Genomic DNA, 18542 nt, shown 5'->3' on the forward strand with positions numbered 1-18542 from the left:
AGCTGTCATTTTGCTTTTCCGGGAAACGTTCTGCATTGAACTCTGTAGTGCCCCTTCCGCCTCTGTTGTATCTGGTCCCCTCTGTTGTGTCCAGTGCCCTCTGTGGTGTCCAGCACCCTCGGCTGGCTCAGGCCAGTCTTCTCACATCCCAACGGATGTTTTCTCAAACTCCTGCTTGGGGGGAGGAAGTCGTCCTTAGAGCCTTTACAGAGAAGCCTCCCTGCTCTGCAAGGGGCAGAGCTTCCTCGGGGCCTGGCGCCACTTGGGTTTTCTCCTCCTTGTCTGAGGCCCACTCCTTCTGGGCGCTGTGTTTCCCTCTGGACAGGATGTACAGGATGGCCCTGGCCAAGGCCTGGCCAGAGGAAGAGGAAGAGGAGGAATGGAGGCAGGGAGTGGGGGAGGGGAGGCTGGAGCCCCAGCCCCTGCCCTGGCGCACCCGGGCTTCACGGGCCGGGCTGCCCGCCAGCCGCTGCTAAGGATCTGTAGGATACCGGCCCATAACCACCAGCTCAGCAGTTCTCCTGCTCACAGACGTGTGGGCACCTGGGGTGGCTGTGGACAAAAGTTCTTATGCCTTTGGAGGAATAAAAATTATCCTGGGGTTGCTTCACGAATGCTGCTTCCAGGCTCCACCTAGGACAGGGCTGGGTGGGGCCCAGAACCCGTACTTTGAAGCTGTCTCCATGGAGATTCTGCCATAGGTGGTCGGCAGCGCACATCTGAGCGGCCTGGGGCCGGATGGAGGCTGGTGGTCCGGGGCTGCCCACGAGCAGAACTTTCCCAGCAGGCCCTGTGGCCTGCACCTGCTATCCCCGGGCCAGGTGAAGGCTGTGGGGAGGTCCTGATCATAGGTCCACTTCCCGTGTGTCTTCCGAGGAGACCTCTCCCCGACCACTGCCAGCAGCCTGTCACATTTTCTGCATCTTCAGGCACCTGTGCAGGAAGAGCTGGAGAAGTCACACTGGGTCCCTGACCCAACGCCAGCTAACCCAGAGCCCTCAGAATGGTCAGTGCTCCCAACTCCAGCAAGGCCATTTGCACCAGCTACAGCCCCCTGGGTGGGAGACCCAGGAGGGGTGTGGGAGTGGCCCCGGGCAGAGGTAGGGAGGTGACCCCGCCCTGCGGCAGCCTGTGGCATGGCGGGGGGCAGAGGCACTTCTGCTGGGATCTTGCTGACGGCGTCTTCAGGTCCACTTCCAGCGCTGTCCCAGGCACGCAGCCTGGGCTTGGCCATCCTTCACTCGTGGGCCCAATTTTTGAAGTAAGTTTAAACAAGGTAATAAAGACAGGCTCAATTAGAATGACCGCCAGGCCCCGAGTGTCCCATCTGCATGGTGTTCGTAGCTTCGGAGGTTTCAGTGTGATTCCATAGTCATTTCACTGTCTATGTTCAGGTAAACGTTTTGTTGATTATCACACGTAACGTTCACTCTTAGCTTTAGCCAAACAGCTTCAGTGTCAAAGACATGAAAATCCACGGAGCTTCATTTAGTTATTAAGTAACTACCAAGATAATGATGAAACACAAACTATCTGGTGGGGAGTCTGCTGATGAGAAGGACACAGGATTGACTCCAGGACCGTGAGCGCGAGGCGGGAGCCGGCGGAGGGGCGGTGCTACACCACTTACCTTTCATCCACGTCCTGGAACAAACAGTTTGGTGAATGTGTGGTGGTAAAAATCCTCTTTTCAGGAGGGATTCTAGGGGCTGAAAGAAAAGAATTTCACACATATTTCTGATTCTGACATACATAAGAAGGCTGCAGTGCCCCTGCACCCCAGAGGCCCCAGGGGCACGAGAGTGGGAGGGACATGGGCCCCAGGCCCATCAGAGCAGGTCTCACCACGTGGACAGAAGGTGTGGCCAGGGAAATGGGACGGCATCCCTGGGCTAGCGACGGTCTGGACACAGGTGGGAGAGGGCGGTGCCCAGTGCCTTTAACTGACAAAGGGAGATGCTGTGGATGGAGCCACAGGGAGTGCCAGGCGACAAAGGTGGGTGCTGAGTCTGGAGGGGGACGGGGACTCAGCCAAGGGCTGGGGAGGGGCCGGGGCCAGAAGCTACCCTCACAGACACGCCTGGGCTGCGGGCGGCGGGGAGGGGCGAGCGGGTGGGCTGCTACCTTCGTAGCCCGAGTGCACTCTCTCGGCCAGCAGCACGCAGCACAGCTGGCCCTCGGCGCCCTGCGGGCCCCGCACCCTGACCAGGTAGGGCGTCATGCGGAATGGGTGGTAGCGGACCTCAGTCTCATGGTTTTTCCCGGCGCTGCGGAGGAGGATGAGACAAGAGGCTTGGAATTACGATAGAAGGACTCATCCTTTGCTGCTGGTCACCTCACCCCAGCAGTGGCCGTGATGGCTCAGCAGTCCTCTTCTGTACGGACATCTGCAGAGCCAGGCGCCTCACTTGGGGACCCACACCAAGCTGGACGCACTCCCTCGGCCTGCGGTCTGTCCTCTGCCCTGCCCGTGGGTTGGGGACCCACCACCCTGCTCCTCTGTCCCCAGTGGACGTCTGGTGACAGTGAAGGTAAATCAGAGTCACCAGCCTGAGCGACAGGGGCTCATCCTGGGGCTTCTCTAGAGCAGTTGGTGTTTTAACTGGGGAAAGGGTTGCTGCTCCAACAGTGGGGTCCCAGCCCCAACTCCTGAGGGCGCCAGTGTCTGGCCAGGGATCACTCCTGACACCGCAGCTGGATGCTCAATCCGTCACTCTATTTTGGGCCAAAAACCTGTTGGGAAAGCTATGGGGCTTTCCCCGAAAAAATGAACACAAACCAGAGGCTGCATGTGCTCCCGGGGTCCTCACAGACCCTGGACACACACCTTGCCCAGCAGGGGCGCGCCAGCCAGTTTTCCTGGTGACAGACGGCAAGCCCGGCTCCCCAGGCTGACTCTTCCAGGAGGAGCGGGTAGGTCACTCCAGGGCTGACCTGCCGTCTCAACTCCTTGTGCATGTACCAGACACAGCCCCCGGAAGTGTGTCTCCCCGCAGACGTTCAGGAATCTGTGCGGCAGGGCTGCTGCTGCTGCAGAGCCTCCAGCCCCAGGGAACAGGGCAGGAGCGCTTAGGATGAAACGCCTGCGCCACCAAATTCAGGAAAACCAGGAGCTGGGCTTACCTGACGCGGCAGAAGAAAGATTTCTCCTCCATGTATTCTTGAGTAAAAGAATCTGAAAGAAAAAGCCCCCAGTCACTCCTCCAGGTGAACCACGACCGCGGGCAGCGCTCCTGCACAGGCCAGGCACAGGCAGCGGGGTCAGCAGCCCAGGTGTGCGTGTAAACGGGCCCGGGCGCCGGCGGAGCCCTGAGCTCAGACTCCTTTCATCACAGTTCTGACTAAAGCGAAATATCCCACGAGCGCGGCGCACACCAGGTTACGCAGTGCTAGGGGTGGCAGCCCGGAGCTGAGTGCTTCTGAAACGGCGTGTGACACGGCCAGACGCACCAGCCAGGAACAACCTGACTCTGGAAGACACACTGATGTGCACAATTCTTGCATATAAAGCCTGAACGTTTCACCCTCTGTATTTTGGGGAATAGTCAATTCTTACAGAAGCAATTCAAGGCACTGCAAAGTTACATTAATCCTTTTGCTAAATATTAACTTAGTTTAAAATAAGCGACAACATGAGGTCAATGGGGTGACCTCACCAGAGATGATGGACCGGTGGTTGCATAATAAACTCATTTAGAAGAAAAAATCTTAGACTTTGGTCTTTCACATAAAGTTTCCTCCACTTGAAAGAAGCGAGGAAAGGTGGACAATGACTGGTTGGGGAAAATGATATAAAGTGACCGGCCTGGAAAGGCCTCTGAGGAGCCATTCGGTCCTTTTGTATTCAGCCAAAGATGAATCACACCGTCCTGGGAGAGAGTGCCAGCCTGTTCACGCAGAGGGAGCTCCCTCCCAGGCCTGGACCGAGTGCTGAGCGGCCCTCGTAACGTCCGCTGCAGACTTCAGTGCCCTGACTGCCCGGTCCTCGGGCTGGGGCTCTGGGAGAATCCTGCAGCCCAAGCGAGCATCTCCTCCTTTTATGCGTCAATCCTAAAGCAAACTGCGCCTCTGGCCCTTGTTGGTTGTTGTTGGGGAGGGACAGCTGTGGGACAGTGGCTGTGACAGAGTGACGCCCCCGCTGCCCGAGCGCAGGGGAGGCGGGAAGCACCATGGACGTGAGGGACCTGGGATCCGGGAGGTGGCGCGGTGGGCTGAGGAGCGTTTGGATGTGAGCAGGTAGGCGGACCGAGGAGCCAAGGATGAACCAGAGTCGGTGTTGGGTGACGTGGCCGGGGCGGCTCTCAGTCAAGTTCATGACTGAGGTTTGTCTGGTGTGACTCCCAGCCCCGTCTGCTTCCTTCCTGCCTGCCTCTTCTGGCTCCTTCGTGCTTCTCTTCAGCTCCATCTCAGCTCCAAGCAGTCAGAGCCCACGAGGGGCTCACGACTGTCCAGGTGCAGGGAGACAGATGCTGTAGGACTTATGCTGTTGGCCGCCCTGGTCACTGAGAGGCCTGATCTGGTTGGGACCCTGCCCTCTCCACTGCCTTCTGCAGGACCCTGAGCTGCATTTCCACTGGGACTGTCTTGTCAACTAGGCCCCTCCTGCACCCACTTTTGTGAAGGTCTGTGCGGGTCACGAGAGAGCTTCCAAGCCTCCCAGACTCAGTCTCCCCAACCACGCTGGAGGAGGACAAGGACACACTGCAAGAGCCCTGTGGCCAGGAGCAGGGGGTGGGGGCACCGCAGATCAGACGGCAGACACACCCCACATGCCCCACGCCCCAGGAGGCAGCCGCCTGGGCGCAGATGGGAGCCTGAAGTGCCTGGAAAGCCCGCAGTCTGAGCCCAGGAGGACACGTGGTTGGCATTCCCGCAGCTGCCTCCCCTTCCCGCTGACATCCTCCCACCCCCACGGGAGGTGGGCACCTCGCCTGTGCCCCGACTGCCTTTCAGATGCGCCCCTGTCCTTACCCAGGCCCTGCAGGCTCATGTCTAGGCTTCGGCTTCTCAGATCAACTTCTTTTCTAAAGTGCCTAACATTTCTTAAAATCATCTGAAACAGTTTTCCCTCTTGGAAATTCGTGAGAAGAATTTTCTCGCTAAATTGACTCTGAACAAGCAATGTTTTTCTTTCATCTGGGACACAGAGGCAACACTGGCCCCTCTGGGTGGGTCCACTGCGGGTCTCCTCTGGGGGGATCCCACCTGGCCCTCACCTGGAAGGGAGGAGTCCCTGTCCCCTGCTGCCTGTGCAGAGGGACCCTCACCTGCTCCACGGCTGACACTCCAGGGCGGCAGCTTGCAGGGTGTGGTGGAGCTGTGGAACACGCTGACGTCGTGGGGCGCCAGGAACTCCACAAATTTGGCGTCGTGAAAGGTGTCCCTCTTGCAGTGAAAGATGCAGGCGACCTGGTCAGAGATGTACAGGATCTTCCCAGTAACCAGGGACACAGCCGCAGCAAACATATCCTGGAAGGGAGGACGCCGCCCTGGTGAGGCCAGGCAGGAGGGGCTGGGAGTTGGGTAGGTGGGTGTGGGGGGAGCTGGATGAGTGGAGGGTCCGGGAGGCTGTGGGCCCCTCTCCTCAGTCCTGACCAGAATAACTCTACTTTACTCTCCTACATATATTTGTGTCCAAATGGGATATTATTTGAAAAAACACATTGGGGTTCCACTGCCAAGAGGAACCCCAGCTGTGCTGGTTCCCTACATGTGTTGCTGCTCAGCCTTCTTGGGCACGGAGCTCCCTGGTGCCTGGCCTGGGTAATTCAGGAGGTGGCAGGGGCCTCTCCCTCTCTCTCTGTCGACCAAGAACCTTGCCAGCCCTTCACTCTCTGAGGATGCAGGGGCTTCCCGGGGAGCTGGAGGCCTCGGGTCCCTCTGGCCTAGCACAGGCTCTCTCCCTGCTGGCTGGCCGTCGGGGTCCAGGGCCAGGGCTCCCGGGGGTTAGGCTGCAGTGGGGGCACTGGAAGGAGGAGATGGGAAGGGGAAGGGAGCCCCATTCTCTGGGCCAACTTTGCTGTGACTCTGGCCCCTTTGGACCCCCACTGCCCTTACATCTGCTCTCACTAATTGAGAACTGGGGGCAACTCACGCAGCCCCCCAGACCTCCGGGGGCCCCACTTTTACGGGTTACTTAAAAACACATGAGTTTTTGGCGTCTCACGAAGCTGAGTCAAGCCCAGGCGCCTTGACCGCAAGTGAATTGACAGCCACCTAGTGTGTCCCTCCCCGTGCTGGCATCGCACGTGGTCAGGGCGGGGCTCGCTCCTACACACTGGGCGCGGGGGGTGGGCTGCAGCACGCCCACCTCTTCTGAATCACCAACTTTACATTCTTTTTTTTTTTTTTTTTAAGGGAAGGAACTAATTTCCTGAAACTCCAATCTCCGCTGCTATGAAGCTGCTGGCTGCGGGGCTCAGCCGGCTCACCTGGATGAAGACCTCGGTCACTGGAAATAAGCTTCCTGGGTGAAGACATCACTCGTGTAAGACACTCACCACATTGTTCGCTGTGAACTCAGAGGTGACACCCTCGATCTCTTCCACGGTGCAGGAGGGCACGTCGGCGCCGCAGGCGTGGCTCTCGCTGGCCCTCAGCAGCTGGTAATACTCCTCGGTGGCTGCGGGGAGACGGGGCAGGGACTGAAGGTGCTTCCTAACTGACGTGTGGGGGCACGACTTTTCTCATGAAAAGTGGGCAATGGAGACCCCCTCCTGGGACACTGAGAGCACAGGACACAGACTGTGAAGGCTAAACAAACAGACATTGGGATTTCTTTCCTGGAAAATCAGAAGGTCTTTGACTACAGAACTGTTTAAATGATAAAAACACATTATTTTAAATAATACGGCCACAGAGTTCTACCCAACCCTCACTCTCCCCACAAGGCCTGTAAACGTGATGCAGTAGCAGCGTTTCCACGGAGGACGGCTGTGGCAACCCCTGCTCCTGCCCTGCTGGTGGCCGGACACTCCCGTCTGGGCAGAATCGGCTCTTAGAAACGCTCGGCACAAGAAACAGCCCTGGGAACAAACTGAAGACGAGGGCCACTCGTTGTAGGACATCTTGCGCCGGTGACAAGGCCGGGGCTGAGCTGGCCCCAGCAGAGGTGAGGGGTGAGGGGAGCCCAGGCTGACGGACTCCTGCGGCTAAACTGTCCTGAGAGACCCCAGGCGCAGGGGCCCTGGGCCTGAACTCCTGGAGACGGGCTATTTGCAGAAGAGTTCGCTAGGAGCGCCAGTGCCTCTTCCAGGGCAGGAGGCTCCTTGCCTGTCCTGGAGACAGAGGCCCCTGCGGCCACCTGAGACCCAGGAGGGGGCGCCAGCTCCGCGGAGGGCGCAGTCACAGTAGCAACTGAAGGCAGACTAGATGCTACCGGACGTTACTGAAGCGTAAAGCACCCGAGCTTGGCGGTGCAACCACTTTGGAAGCTGCAGGGTTTGTTCGGATTCCCGCGGCACGCCTAGCAAGTTCTGCACGTGAATCTCAGGGAACAGCCTTAGCCTGGCCCACCGACCCGTTCTAGGACGCTTACGTGGTCTTCCCTCTAACAACAAAACCCAGACGTACTCACAGTTGGAAGCTGAATCTGGGTCACGGAGGTCCCGTTAGGGCGTGCCTGGGGTGGAGGGGGTGCCCGGCCCTGCCTGCCTGCCTGCCTGCCTGGTGGAAAGACTTCCAGGACGGACATTCACACATTTTTAGAAAAATAAGAAATGAAGTGCCCGGCGTCTGGAGCAGATCTAAAATACTGCCCCTGAGGGATACAGTGTGCTAACACTCTCCTCGAATCTCCTCATGTTGCTCTTACAGGAGGGCCCAGCCCTCAGGGGCTGTCTCGGTTCAACTCTACCAAGCCGCTCGTGCCCCAGCCCCGCCGCATCACAGCTCTCCGGCCAGAGCCTGGAAGATGCTGGACACCCCCGGGGGCGCATGGCCTGACCCCAGCCCAGAGCACAGACCTCCACATTGTTGATAGCTTTCTCTTATCAGCTGGCTTTCCACTTGCTTTTTTTCCTCTAGAAGTACGATAGAAGATTCCAATGAACTGAGGTTTCCAACCAACTGAGATTTCATCAGACTTCTAGAATTTCCTTCCGCTATTCAGGGTTGAATTCTAGAAAATCAGCACACCCCAAGCTCTGACTTGGGGAGGCCTGAAACCCACTCCTCCAGGCGGGAGCGAGCGCGGGGACGCACCTTTCACCTGCCGCACGCTCCTCAGGGCGTGCTTCAGGGTCGCCAGGGTGCTGGCCTTCCCCTTGGCCTTCTTGTCCGCAGGGAGGTGGACCTTCAGCTCCCGCAGGGTTTTGATCAGCTCTCTGTGGGCGTCCGCCTTGGTGGACTGCTCGCTGCTGCGGAGTGAAAGACAGAGACACCTGATGGCAGGGCCCCAAAGTGCCCTTTTCTGAAGGAACGTGTCTCTGGCCCAGTTTCTTCACCAGGTCACTAGGACACCTGAGTCCCCGTGTTCTTGGTGGGACACGCAGGACAGTCAGCAGCTGCCCTGCCAGTTGTGACAACCAAAAGTGTCTCCAGACACTGCCTGGCGTCTGTTGCAGGGAGAGGAGCCACCCGGCGAGAACCGGGGCTCTGCCCAGGTGGCTGCTGCAGGCGCCCCTCCAGCTATAGGCTCTTCTCCCTCCAGGGCGAGAGCTGGCTTCGCCCAGCAAGGCCAGCTGGCCCACCCGCAGTCTGGGGACTGCACTGCTGGGCCGTGCCTTCCTTCCCCATCTCACATACAGAAGGGCTGACGTGGAGACCCTGGAGGACAGCAGAATGGCTTCCTGGGGCAAGGACGTGAACAACGCTGGAAGACCTCGGAGGGGAAAGAAGATTTCTAAGAAGGATCTTCAAACTCAAGGATACAGAGATGGGAGGAAGGCAGGACAGTGGGCACTTGAAGATGGAGGTGTGCCTGCTTAGAGCAAAGGACACAGAGAGACGGATGGGGCTGGTCTCTGGGGTGGTGGCCAGGTGCCCACATGCCCAGGACTAAGACCTGGATTTTGTTATGAAAGTGTCTGTGGATATGAAATTAAGGATACGTTTGTTACAAGCACCCAAGGAAAAGTAAGGAATGTTCCAGATGCATGTCTAAGATGCAGGCTTACAGTTAACGCACAACTATACGTATCATATGTCATGGACAGTATAATATCCACGTACAAATGCATGTGGGAATATATAAAGTGCAGGATTCACAGCCATTTTGATGAAAGGGTGCAATTCTAATGCTTAGACAGTACCAGAGGGCTGTGTAAACGTCCCGTAACAAAAACTCAGGGAATAGTTAGGCAGAACCTCAGCTTTGGGTGCTGAGGATGGGGCTGAAGGTTCTTCCTTGAATCTCCTTTTCTGGTTTTCCATTTACTACCAGGGTAACAAACACACTACACAGACGCTTTGAGTCAGGAGACTGTTTTCGATAATGCTTGCTGCTGGTATTGGCACTGCCATTAAGAGGAAGTGTAAGACAGACGCTGTCTGATGAAAATAAACAGGTGTCCGCGGGCTGTCCTCCACTGCCGGGTGGTGTCAGCAAACCTGCTACGAGTGCTCAGAACCGGCGCTGGCTGAGGTCGAAATGCCATGCTTCGCCGTCTAGACATGTGAAGAGCTGGAATGAACACCAGGACTGAAAAGGAAAGGATGAGGGCCAGCACGCCTCCCAGTCTGCTGGGGCCCAAGCGTAGCCTGCACGTGCAAATAGGAAATACAACTGTGGGTTAATATGGGGGGCTGTGTTCAGGGGACTGGCTGGGGTGTAGCTATCTGGGCCTCCCAGCAGACTGAGCGAGGAGGACAGAACTAACATTAATAAGACCAGAACTAGTAATAAAGCACCCAAGGTGCCTTTAATTGTGTAATATGGATGGAAGGGGACCTTATCCACGTCAGATGAGATCCCTATAGGGTCATCAGACCAGTTTCGTGAAGGAACAATGGGCGGACAGCTGCTCGCGCTGCAATCATGAAAGGGAGGACAAAGTGGAAGACGAGGAGTTGTGTGAGGGCCGCTGTATGTGCTGAAAAGCCGCCCCAGACGCATTCGACTAGAGAGGTACCAATGGACGGGGCTGCTGAGAGGAGGCTGGTGATGGCTGTCGCTCCCCCGACACGAGGGACATCTGTCCTCCGGGTAACACACAACCTATGAGTGAGGGAGCTATCACTGTAGATGACAGCTGATTCCGATGTTCCGTGTCTCTAGAAACACACAGGACCTGTAATGGGAGCCTCGTCCTATGGGGGCGAACAGGCAGATAGAGAACACGGAAGCTCTGTCTGCGTGTAGCTGTTGAATGATTCACCCGTAACTTACACCTCGGCAAATACACGTTACAGGTGAGAAGGCAGTTACGGCATCTGATGCACTATGTTTCGCTAGGAATAATCCTGCCAAGCTTTGTAGAACTAAACAAATGCCCAACGAGGAGCCGGGATGTCACCAGGATGAGATGTTTGATGGGCTGGGAGACTGATGAGGGCACTGTCAATAAATTTAATCAACTGGTGTGGTTTCCGGATGTTGGTTATTAGTGTTCTTACAGTTGAAATACAATGATGATTTTTCATGTCGCTGGCCGTGGTTAGCTTCCACGTGAGAAGAATGATGACATGCATGGCATGTATTGTATTATTTTTGTAATTTGTTTCATAGATTTCTCTTTAAAACCTCCGCCTGTTTACGGTGTGCCTGGGCTGGCTGTAAGCGGTGGCGCTGGCTGTGGACCTGTGATGGGTTTTGGTGGCTCACTTGGGGGGCAACAGCACTTTCATTTATTTGGGGGCATCGGTAGGGCTTGGTTCCACAGCAGCTGTGGCCGCTGGGCAGCATCATGAGGTTTGGGTTTCTGCTAGGACTGCGTTATGCGCACATTTTTTCAGGGCTAATGGCGAGGTCTGAGTCGTGTTTTATGCTCTGAAGGATGACGAGGTGGAGACTGTTCAGTGGAGCAGGGGGCTGGGTAGTTTATGACACTGGGGACGCTGGCTTTTCGGTGGGGAGCCACGGGAGCACTGCGAAGGCACCTGGCTGGTGCCTGCTGCTGGCTGGCCCTGCTGGCCGCTGCAGCGGTTATTGCATTGCGGAGGTTACTGTGGTAACTAAGCAGTTGTGCCTGGGGCAAAGGTGATGCGGAACGAGAGGAAGCAATCTGATCAGGCCTTTCTGGTCTGAGGCTAGTGTAGAGAATGTTACTTGAATCTGGGCAGTAGACTTTGGTAAGACATTTTCTAGTTGAGTTGTGTCTGGTAATAATGCTGCTGATTTCAGGCTGCTGGTGAGTTTAAACCTGGGGAGAGACGGCGTATGATGGGGGGAAGTCATCCTAGGAAGTGAGAGAATCAGGAGAGGTTTGAAGGGTAACTGAGTTTTAGGTTCTGTGTGGTAAGGTGGATTTCCAGGGCCAGAAGGAAGCCTGAAATGGTCACGGCGAGAGCTGTTAGTTTCAAATAACGGGCAGTTACTAGTGGGACTCTTGCTGGGGGAATGCTGCTGGAGACGAGAAACCCCGCAAAAACACCTCCTGCTAACAGGTGTTTGATGGAGCCAGTTAGGACTGGGCTGCTCTCATTGATGAGGATTAGCGTGGAAAGCGAGCTGGTCCCGGGAGTGCAGGGAGCATAATGCAAGCAGCACGACAGCTGAGGGAGGCAGGGAGTCGGGCTCCGCTGCTGGTATACGGCGCGGACGCGGCTTCCCTGATAAGACCTTTGGAATAAGAGCCTGTGCAAGGCCTGCTCGGGGAGGCCGGGGGCGCTGCCGGCCCAGGGCCGCATCAGGGGCGCTGAGCAGCCTGCCGGGACTGTCATCTGAAAGGGTGCGGCCGGGTCCACAAGGGGGACAGCTGTGCGGACTAACGGGTTCCAGCAGGAGATTGAAAAAAAGGCACATGGTCCCCCAAAACTTATCTCCACGACTCCAACTCTTTCCATCTCTCTAAACGCTCTAGATCAAGGGCGCTCTGGTGGCCTCACCTGCAGCCGCTTGTGGACGCGTTGTGGTCAGACTTTGCCGTCATCAGGCTGAAGGCATCCGGACTAAAAGGACAAAAAGTACAGGCAAAACTCAGAAGAGTGTTCATTCCATCCACTTCTCCCCACTCCATCCAACCAGTGGTGACAGGCTGGATTACACCAGAGTAAGTCAATTAAGGAAAAATCCAAGCTAAGAGAATCAGGCATAAAAACCTTTGGATACCAGGAGAAGCTAAGCGCTGGGGCACGCAAACCCAAGGCCGGGGCGAGTTCGTTTTCTCGTGGGGGGTGGGGGGAGTAGCTAGGTTTCCACTTCTCTCTGAGGAAGGTACTGGGGATTGAACCCAGTGTTAGGCACGCACTCTACCAGTGAGCTACCCCTCCCCTGGCCAGCTTGCTTTCTATATAAATCACTCAGCATCCGTGTCAGCAGCGGCGGGCTGGGTTACCCGGCTCTCCTGCCCCCCAAGATCTCGTGATTCTCCCTAAGTATCTACGGGCAATCTGACATCCACAATCACTCTTACAAGGAAGGACAGACCCTTGCAAATTTTAGTTATTCTGAGTTAATAAGATTTTCAAAAATCTTGAAAACCTTGGTAATCATGATTTAAAGACCACAAAAGCAACCAAATTACTACGGACTGAGACTGAGTAAGAGAGTGCCCGGCCCACCTGGTGGGGCCCAGGCTGCACCCACCCCTGGCCAGTGGCGGGCGGCTCCACCAGCATCCCCAGCTCCTTGCTGCTGTCGTCACAGTCGCTGCCCTGTGAGTCCCGCCCCGTTGAGCAGTTCTCCTGGGTCTCATTGCTGCTCATGTCCACGTCCTCCTGAAGCGGGGCTGGGCTGGGCCTGGGCTCTGGGGGCTCCTTGGAGGGGTTCCCAGGGCTGGGTGGGTAGCCCGCATAGCCGTTCATGCTGGCTCCCGAACAAAGCTGGCAAAGGAGAGAGTGTTGTCAGGCAGTAGGGGAGCAGGTGCCCTGCAGCCCTCAGGTGGGGCGCCCCATCCAAATCTTTCCCCACGTTTCGCCGAAGGAGCCGGCAGGAGGCAGGGTCAGTCGTGGGTCTCCTTTGCTCGTATTCACTGGGCTCCTACCTGCCGTGAACTATGAAGGCAGAGGGGTGAGGCAGCCCCAGCCCCAGCCCCAGACAACAACGTGCTGATGGCTTAGTCAGAAGGTGTTCAGTGTCGGTCGTCACCACCCAGCGCGCGGGGAGCTTTGGGGGAAACACAGATTTCCACTGAATAGCTGGCAGGGCCTAGGAACCCACATCTTACAGATCTCCCCAGGTGGTGTGGGGGAACAGCGGGGTTCAGAAAGCTTGGTCATCACAAGTTACAGGAGACTCCAAAACCAGGCTGCAGGTGAGGGAGACTTCAGGATGGTGCTCTGGGGAGCAGGTGGGGGGCCCTCCCAGCAGCACAGGGGCTCCAGGTCCAGGCATTCCCAGTGCTCGGTGGCTGAGGCACGTGTGAGTGGGGTGTGGAGGGGAGGGACCAGTACGAGGCCAGTGTGGAGTTTACACTTTATCCGGATCTATGAGAGGCTGGTGAAGCACTGTAAATAGCAGACTCACGTGACTTGGTTTGTGTTTGGACGAGAACTTTAACTTTGGTGCTTTGAGGGTAGGTGGGTGGAGGGGAGCTGAAATCCTGACCAGGCACAGGCTGGGACAGCGAGTGCCCGGGGCAGGAGGGGTTGACCAGAAGCCTAAGGACGGGGAGCCTCAGGTCGCAGGGTGAAGGCAGCACCGAGGACGCTGCTTCCCTGGAAGTCCTGGCAGGAGGTGGGCGCCCACTCAGACCCGGGGAGCTATCAGCGAAGGCGCTGCGCGGAAGGGTGCAGTCAGGGCTAAGGAAACTACAAAAGATGTGCAGTCCTGGGGGCCACCAGGGAGGTGGAGGGAGCTGCTATCACCCCCCCGGGCCTGGGGGGACAGGAAGTGGATGCCTACTGAAACTGGGGGACCCCCGATGACCTGCGGCCTGGGGGACAGCGCTGGGACATAAACCCTGGCTTCTCTCTCCTCCTGACCTTGGAGGTCAGGAAGCCAGAAGGCAAGAGGACCCACTGACACAGTCTCAAAACGCCACCCTTGGACACTAAGCCGTGGGGGAGTTCTGGAGGGCCCAAGTAGTGGTGCCTTCACCCAAAGGACCCCCAGAAGTGCCCCACAGCGTTCCTGAGCTCAGGAACCTGGACCAGCCGCCAGGAGGAGGCTCTGGTGGATGGTGGTGACTGCAGACACTGCTGAAGACGTGACCGCACTGCCTCATGTCACGTTCACCGTCCGTGGTGCATGTAGGATCCCACTTCAGGGACGGGAAAACAGGCTGGTGACTTGCCCAAGGCCACAGCAGGCCCACCTGCCCCTGAAGACGGGACCCGTGGAGAATACAACCATGTTACTCTCCAGAAGACAGCAGGTCTGATCACATCTTGTCTTGTTCATGAACCACTAAACTAAACAGCACCAAAGTGCAGCTTTGGAAAAGGAGTGCAACTCAGACAAGGTGAACACAGCCTCCATGGCGTGAGGAAACCCACACCTACTCCATATCGTAAGTAAAAATCCAGAAATGATGGGTTCCGGGAAACACAATGAAGGATGCGCTCAAGCTGCAGACTGAGAGGAAAATGTCACATCAGAACAGAGACTCAGAGCGCGGAGGGTGCAGCTCAGTGGTAGAGCACGTGCTTAGCATACACGAGGTCCTGGGTTCAGTCCCCGGTAGCTCCATTAAAATAAATAAGTAAATAAACAAACCTAATTACCTCGCTCCTAAAAAATTAAAAAATAAATAAAATATTAAAAAGTAATTTAAAAAAAGAACAGAGGATCAGAAAGATCAGTGAGGAGGAGGAGGAGCACGAGAAACTTTCTAAACAAGCCGAGGGGAAGGGCTGACGCTGCGCTGCACCTTTACCTGCCGACGACAGCTCTGTCAGAAAAAGACACCGCAACCATGGAACAAACTGCACGGAAAGGGATACACGAAGGAAACCGTCCTGAAGACAGATTTGCCTCTGCCTGGCCACCTGTGCACGAGGCAGAGGTTTGTGAGCTACGTCCTGATGAAAATGATGTTTTCAGGAAAAGAGAAAATTCTACCTGCATCCAAACAGGACAACAAACAGCTTCCCTGCAAAGGGCGTTAGGTCGGGCTACTCTTCATGTCTCCGCTGTAATATTATACTTTCAGAAGATGAAGTCTGCACACAGCTCTGGGCCGAAAAGCTCATTGTCTCGGGGAGGAAGTCTCAGTTAGAGGATCTTACTGTGAGCCTGGACAGCTGCCATCAGTCCGCCCCGAATCACAGAGGACCCAAAACTCCAGTGCCTTCCAGGGAAAGTCAGGAATAAAACAGGCAAGTCTTCGACACGTCAGGGACGTCCTAGCTAATCTGACGAAAGAATGAAAGGTGCAAACACTTGCAAAGAGAGAGCCCGAAGACCAAGCACAGGCTGTCCCCACAAAGAGAAACACCAGGTGAGATCTACACACCTGGGAAGATGCGCGACCTCGTAAGACAGGAGGGAAGTGCAAAGGATGAGGTTTCCAAAGGTCAACAGGACCAACCGCATCCTGGGCTGGCCGGGTGGAGGCCTACAGAGGCTCTCTGGGGGGCTCTGGGCGTGTGCGGCAGCGCTCAGGCCCGGCCCCTTCCCACCCCTCGGAAGCTGCTCCCTGGGAAGGCTCGTGCTCGGACGAAGAGGCACGAGCATGGTGTGGGGGAATTAAAAACCAGGAAAGAGCCACCGGCAAGGAGGCTATCAGCGTCCTGTCCCAGGCATCCTGCCCACCACAGCCACCCCGGCCAGGCGCCAGCCTCAACACACAAACCGGGCCCCGTGCCTCATCTGGCCCCACTGGGGTCCACATGGGGCAAGTGAGATCCTCTCTCCCCGGGGCTCGGAGCACAGTCCTGCCCTGCATTGGGGTCGTGCCCCACGCAGCCTCCCGGGAACTCCTGTGCGGCCACCCCCGTGGCCCGGCCGCTGTGCTCAGACCTCAGGCCCTCGCACTTGCTGCTCCCTGGTGTCCCCAGCACTCGCTGGGCAGAGAGCCTGACCATCCTGCACAAACAGCACAGCCTTCTCCCCTCCCCCTCCCCCTGGCAGCTCTGCGTCCCCTGCTTGGCTTTCCGTCCCAAGGCACTGACGCCCAAGGCACTGACGCTGCACACTGACGCGCCGAAGCTCTGAGCTGCTCCCGCTGTACCCCAGGGCCTGGCGCAGGCTGTGGAGGCATAAAACCGGGGACATCTGCACTGTGGAATACTATGTACCCCATTAAATAGAAAGGCACCAGAGACACTGATGTGGGAAGACTCCAGGGCATAAATGGACAAATCACAGAACAGCAAGTAACAATAAAAATGCCAGGCAGTGCGAGTGCGGCGCTCAGCACGCGCCGGCATGGCCCCAGGCCTGTTTCTGTGGATTTGCTTGCTCTCACTGTGCACAGCACTGGGGGCTGGTGCTGTGGCCAAGGACAGGACGGACATTGTTCCTGTCTTCATTGGAGAGGGGAAAACAGACTATCGACAAGGGAGTGGCATTGGAGTAGCGTCTAGCTCAGTAGGAGAACACGTCCTTAGCGTGCACGGGGTTCTGGGTTCAAGCCCCAGTCTCCCCACTAAAAAACTAAGTTGCAAGAAGGTGGTGGCACGTGTAGCAGGCTAACAGTGAATGCTATGAGAAGAAGGCAGAACACAGTCTCAGAGGTGTGAGAGTGGCTGGGCGTGACCTTTCGGGAAGGGTGGCCGCTGTGCAGATGACTCTTGACCTTGTACCTGACCCCATAAGGGGTGCTGACTCAGAGCCCCTTGCCCTCACTCTCCCCCAGGCTGGCAGCCCCCTGACCCTCCACAGCCGCCACCGGGCGCATGCCCATGTGGTCCTCCTGGCTAACACCTGAGGCTGTCTGGAGTTGCTGGCTCTGCCCGCCACATGTGACCCTGGATGAAGTACCACATCACAGGGTGGGTCCTAGATTCCCCAGCCGCTGTAAAGGGCCTGGGGAGGCAGGGGTCCCAGTGTACCCCCTGAGCTGGTGAGCTTTGATCATGGCACCTGGAGGGAGGGCAGGCCCCTCTCCATCCCTCCCTGGAAGGGACTGTTCTGGAGTTTTTTTTTTTTTTTTTTTTTTTTTGTCCTTCCTTCCTTTTTCTGTATGGTTTTTTTTGATGAGGTCCCAAGGGCCTGGGTGTCTGTGAAGCAGAGCGTCATCGCGTGGGTCCCAGCCTTCTCTTCCACACCTTCCTGTCCTTCACTCCAGCTGCCCTGGGAGCACACCTCCCAGTAAAGCACTAGCATTTAAGCCTTGGCCCACACTCTGCTTTTAAGAGAACCCAAACCAAGATAGATGAAGAGAGTGAGAGAACAGGCCAGGAGGATGCTGGAGGAATATTCCAGGCAGGAGGACAGCAAGTGCAAAGGTCCAGAGGCAGGCAGGTTTGAGGAAAATGGACAAGTCTGGAGCAGAGAGGGCGAGCCAGAGGCAGGAGGGTGATATGAGGGCAGAGCCAGGCCATGTGGCATGTCGCAGGGAAGAGCCAGGACTTGGGCTTTTTTCTGAGTGGGATGGGAAGGCTGCAGAGTTCCCTGCAGCAAGACTTGACTTACACTTTAGCGGGGTGACAGGGTCCAGGCAAGGTGGAGACTAGGAGGCCTCTCAGGGGCTCCTCTATGGTTTGCTAGAGCTGCCAAGGGGGCTGCCCAGGGTGCTGGGGACACGCCCTCACTCCTGTCCCCCAGCTCCCTGGACACCACCCGTCTCATCCCACAGTCCTCCCCAGACCAGCAGCCGGGCTGGTCCTTTCTGCTGAGTAAATTATGAAGGTGACAGGGCAGCGGCAGTGGCCAGAGGTCTGCTCAGACCCTGGACAGCGGGGGCTTTGGCAGGTTCTACCACTTCCTGACCGGGTGATCTTGGGCGAGTTCCTGCACCTCCTGGTGCCTTGTTTCCTCATCTGTAAGATGGGGCTAGAGCAGTACTCGCCTCCTCCTCGTTGCTAGGAGGGTTAAGTGTCTGGAATGCAGCAAGCATCCAGCAAAGGCTAGCTTTTACCATCACTGCCAATCACTAGAGGTAAACAGACAGGGTGACAAAAGGCAATTTTATTTATTTTCAAAAAGGAGATATTTCATTGTCATGAGAGCTGTCCCTGGCGGCCCCAGGCAATAAAGACATCCTGTGGAAGGAGGCATCACACTTTGCTTCCACGCACGCCTGGGGCTTGGGCTCAGCTCCCCGCAGGAGCTCCTGGTTTCTACCTGTCCTGGCCCCTGGGAGCCTGAGTAGGAGTCACCGAGCAGGGGTCACAAGATACCTTAGGTGGAAGGCAATTCTTTTTGCTAAGAGAGTAAAGCAATCATGGCAGAAACAGAAAAACCATCTGAACTTCATTATTCCAGAGACTGCGCCGACAGCTCTAATTGACCGACCTCATTTCGCCAAGTTGGCAAAATCAACGTGCCTGTCAAAGCAGACTTTGACTCCTGCCTTCCAGAAATGTTCACTGAGTGCCCACTCATGCCAGCACTGCCA

The 18542-nt window shown here is 56.6% G+C and overlaps 1 protein-coding gene across 2 annotated transcripts in view; it reads right to left on the reverse strand.

Annotated features, from left to right (window-relative positions):
* The window catches only part of PER2 (period circadian regulator 2), a 41695-nt gene that overhangs the window by 19265 nt on the left and 3888 nt on the right, over window positions 1–18542 (reverse strand). The window contains exons 2-9 of one of the 2 annotated variants that reach the window (XM_031452534.2): window positions 12686–12921; window positions 11986–12048; window positions 8203–8354; window positions 6501–6622; window positions 5268–5469; window positions 3124–3175; window positions 2125–2267; window positions 1631–1709 (exon numbers count right to left, since the gene is read on the reverse strand). In XM_031452534.2, the coding sequence (XP_031308394.2) occupies window positions 1631–1709; window positions 2125–2267; window positions 3124–3175; window positions 5268–5469; window positions 6501–6622; window positions 8203–8354; window positions 11986–12048; window positions 12686–12921 (1049 nt within the window). Of the gene's footprint in view, window positions 1–1630; window positions 1710–2124; window positions 2268–3123; window positions 3176–5267; window positions 5470–6500; window positions 6623–8202; window positions 8358–11985; window positions 12049–12685; window positions 12922–18542 lie in introns of both variants that reach the window. The other variant, XM_031452533.2, reaches the window with a different exon arrangement.

This window comes from Camelus dromedarius, chromosome 4 (assembly GCF_036321535.1).
Source record: "Camelus dromedarius isolate mCamDro1 chromosome 4, mCamDro1.pat, whole genome shotgun sequence".
NCBI classification, from domain to species: Eukaryota; Metazoa; Chordata; class Mammalia; order Artiodactyla; family Camelidae; genus Camelus; species Camelus dromedarius.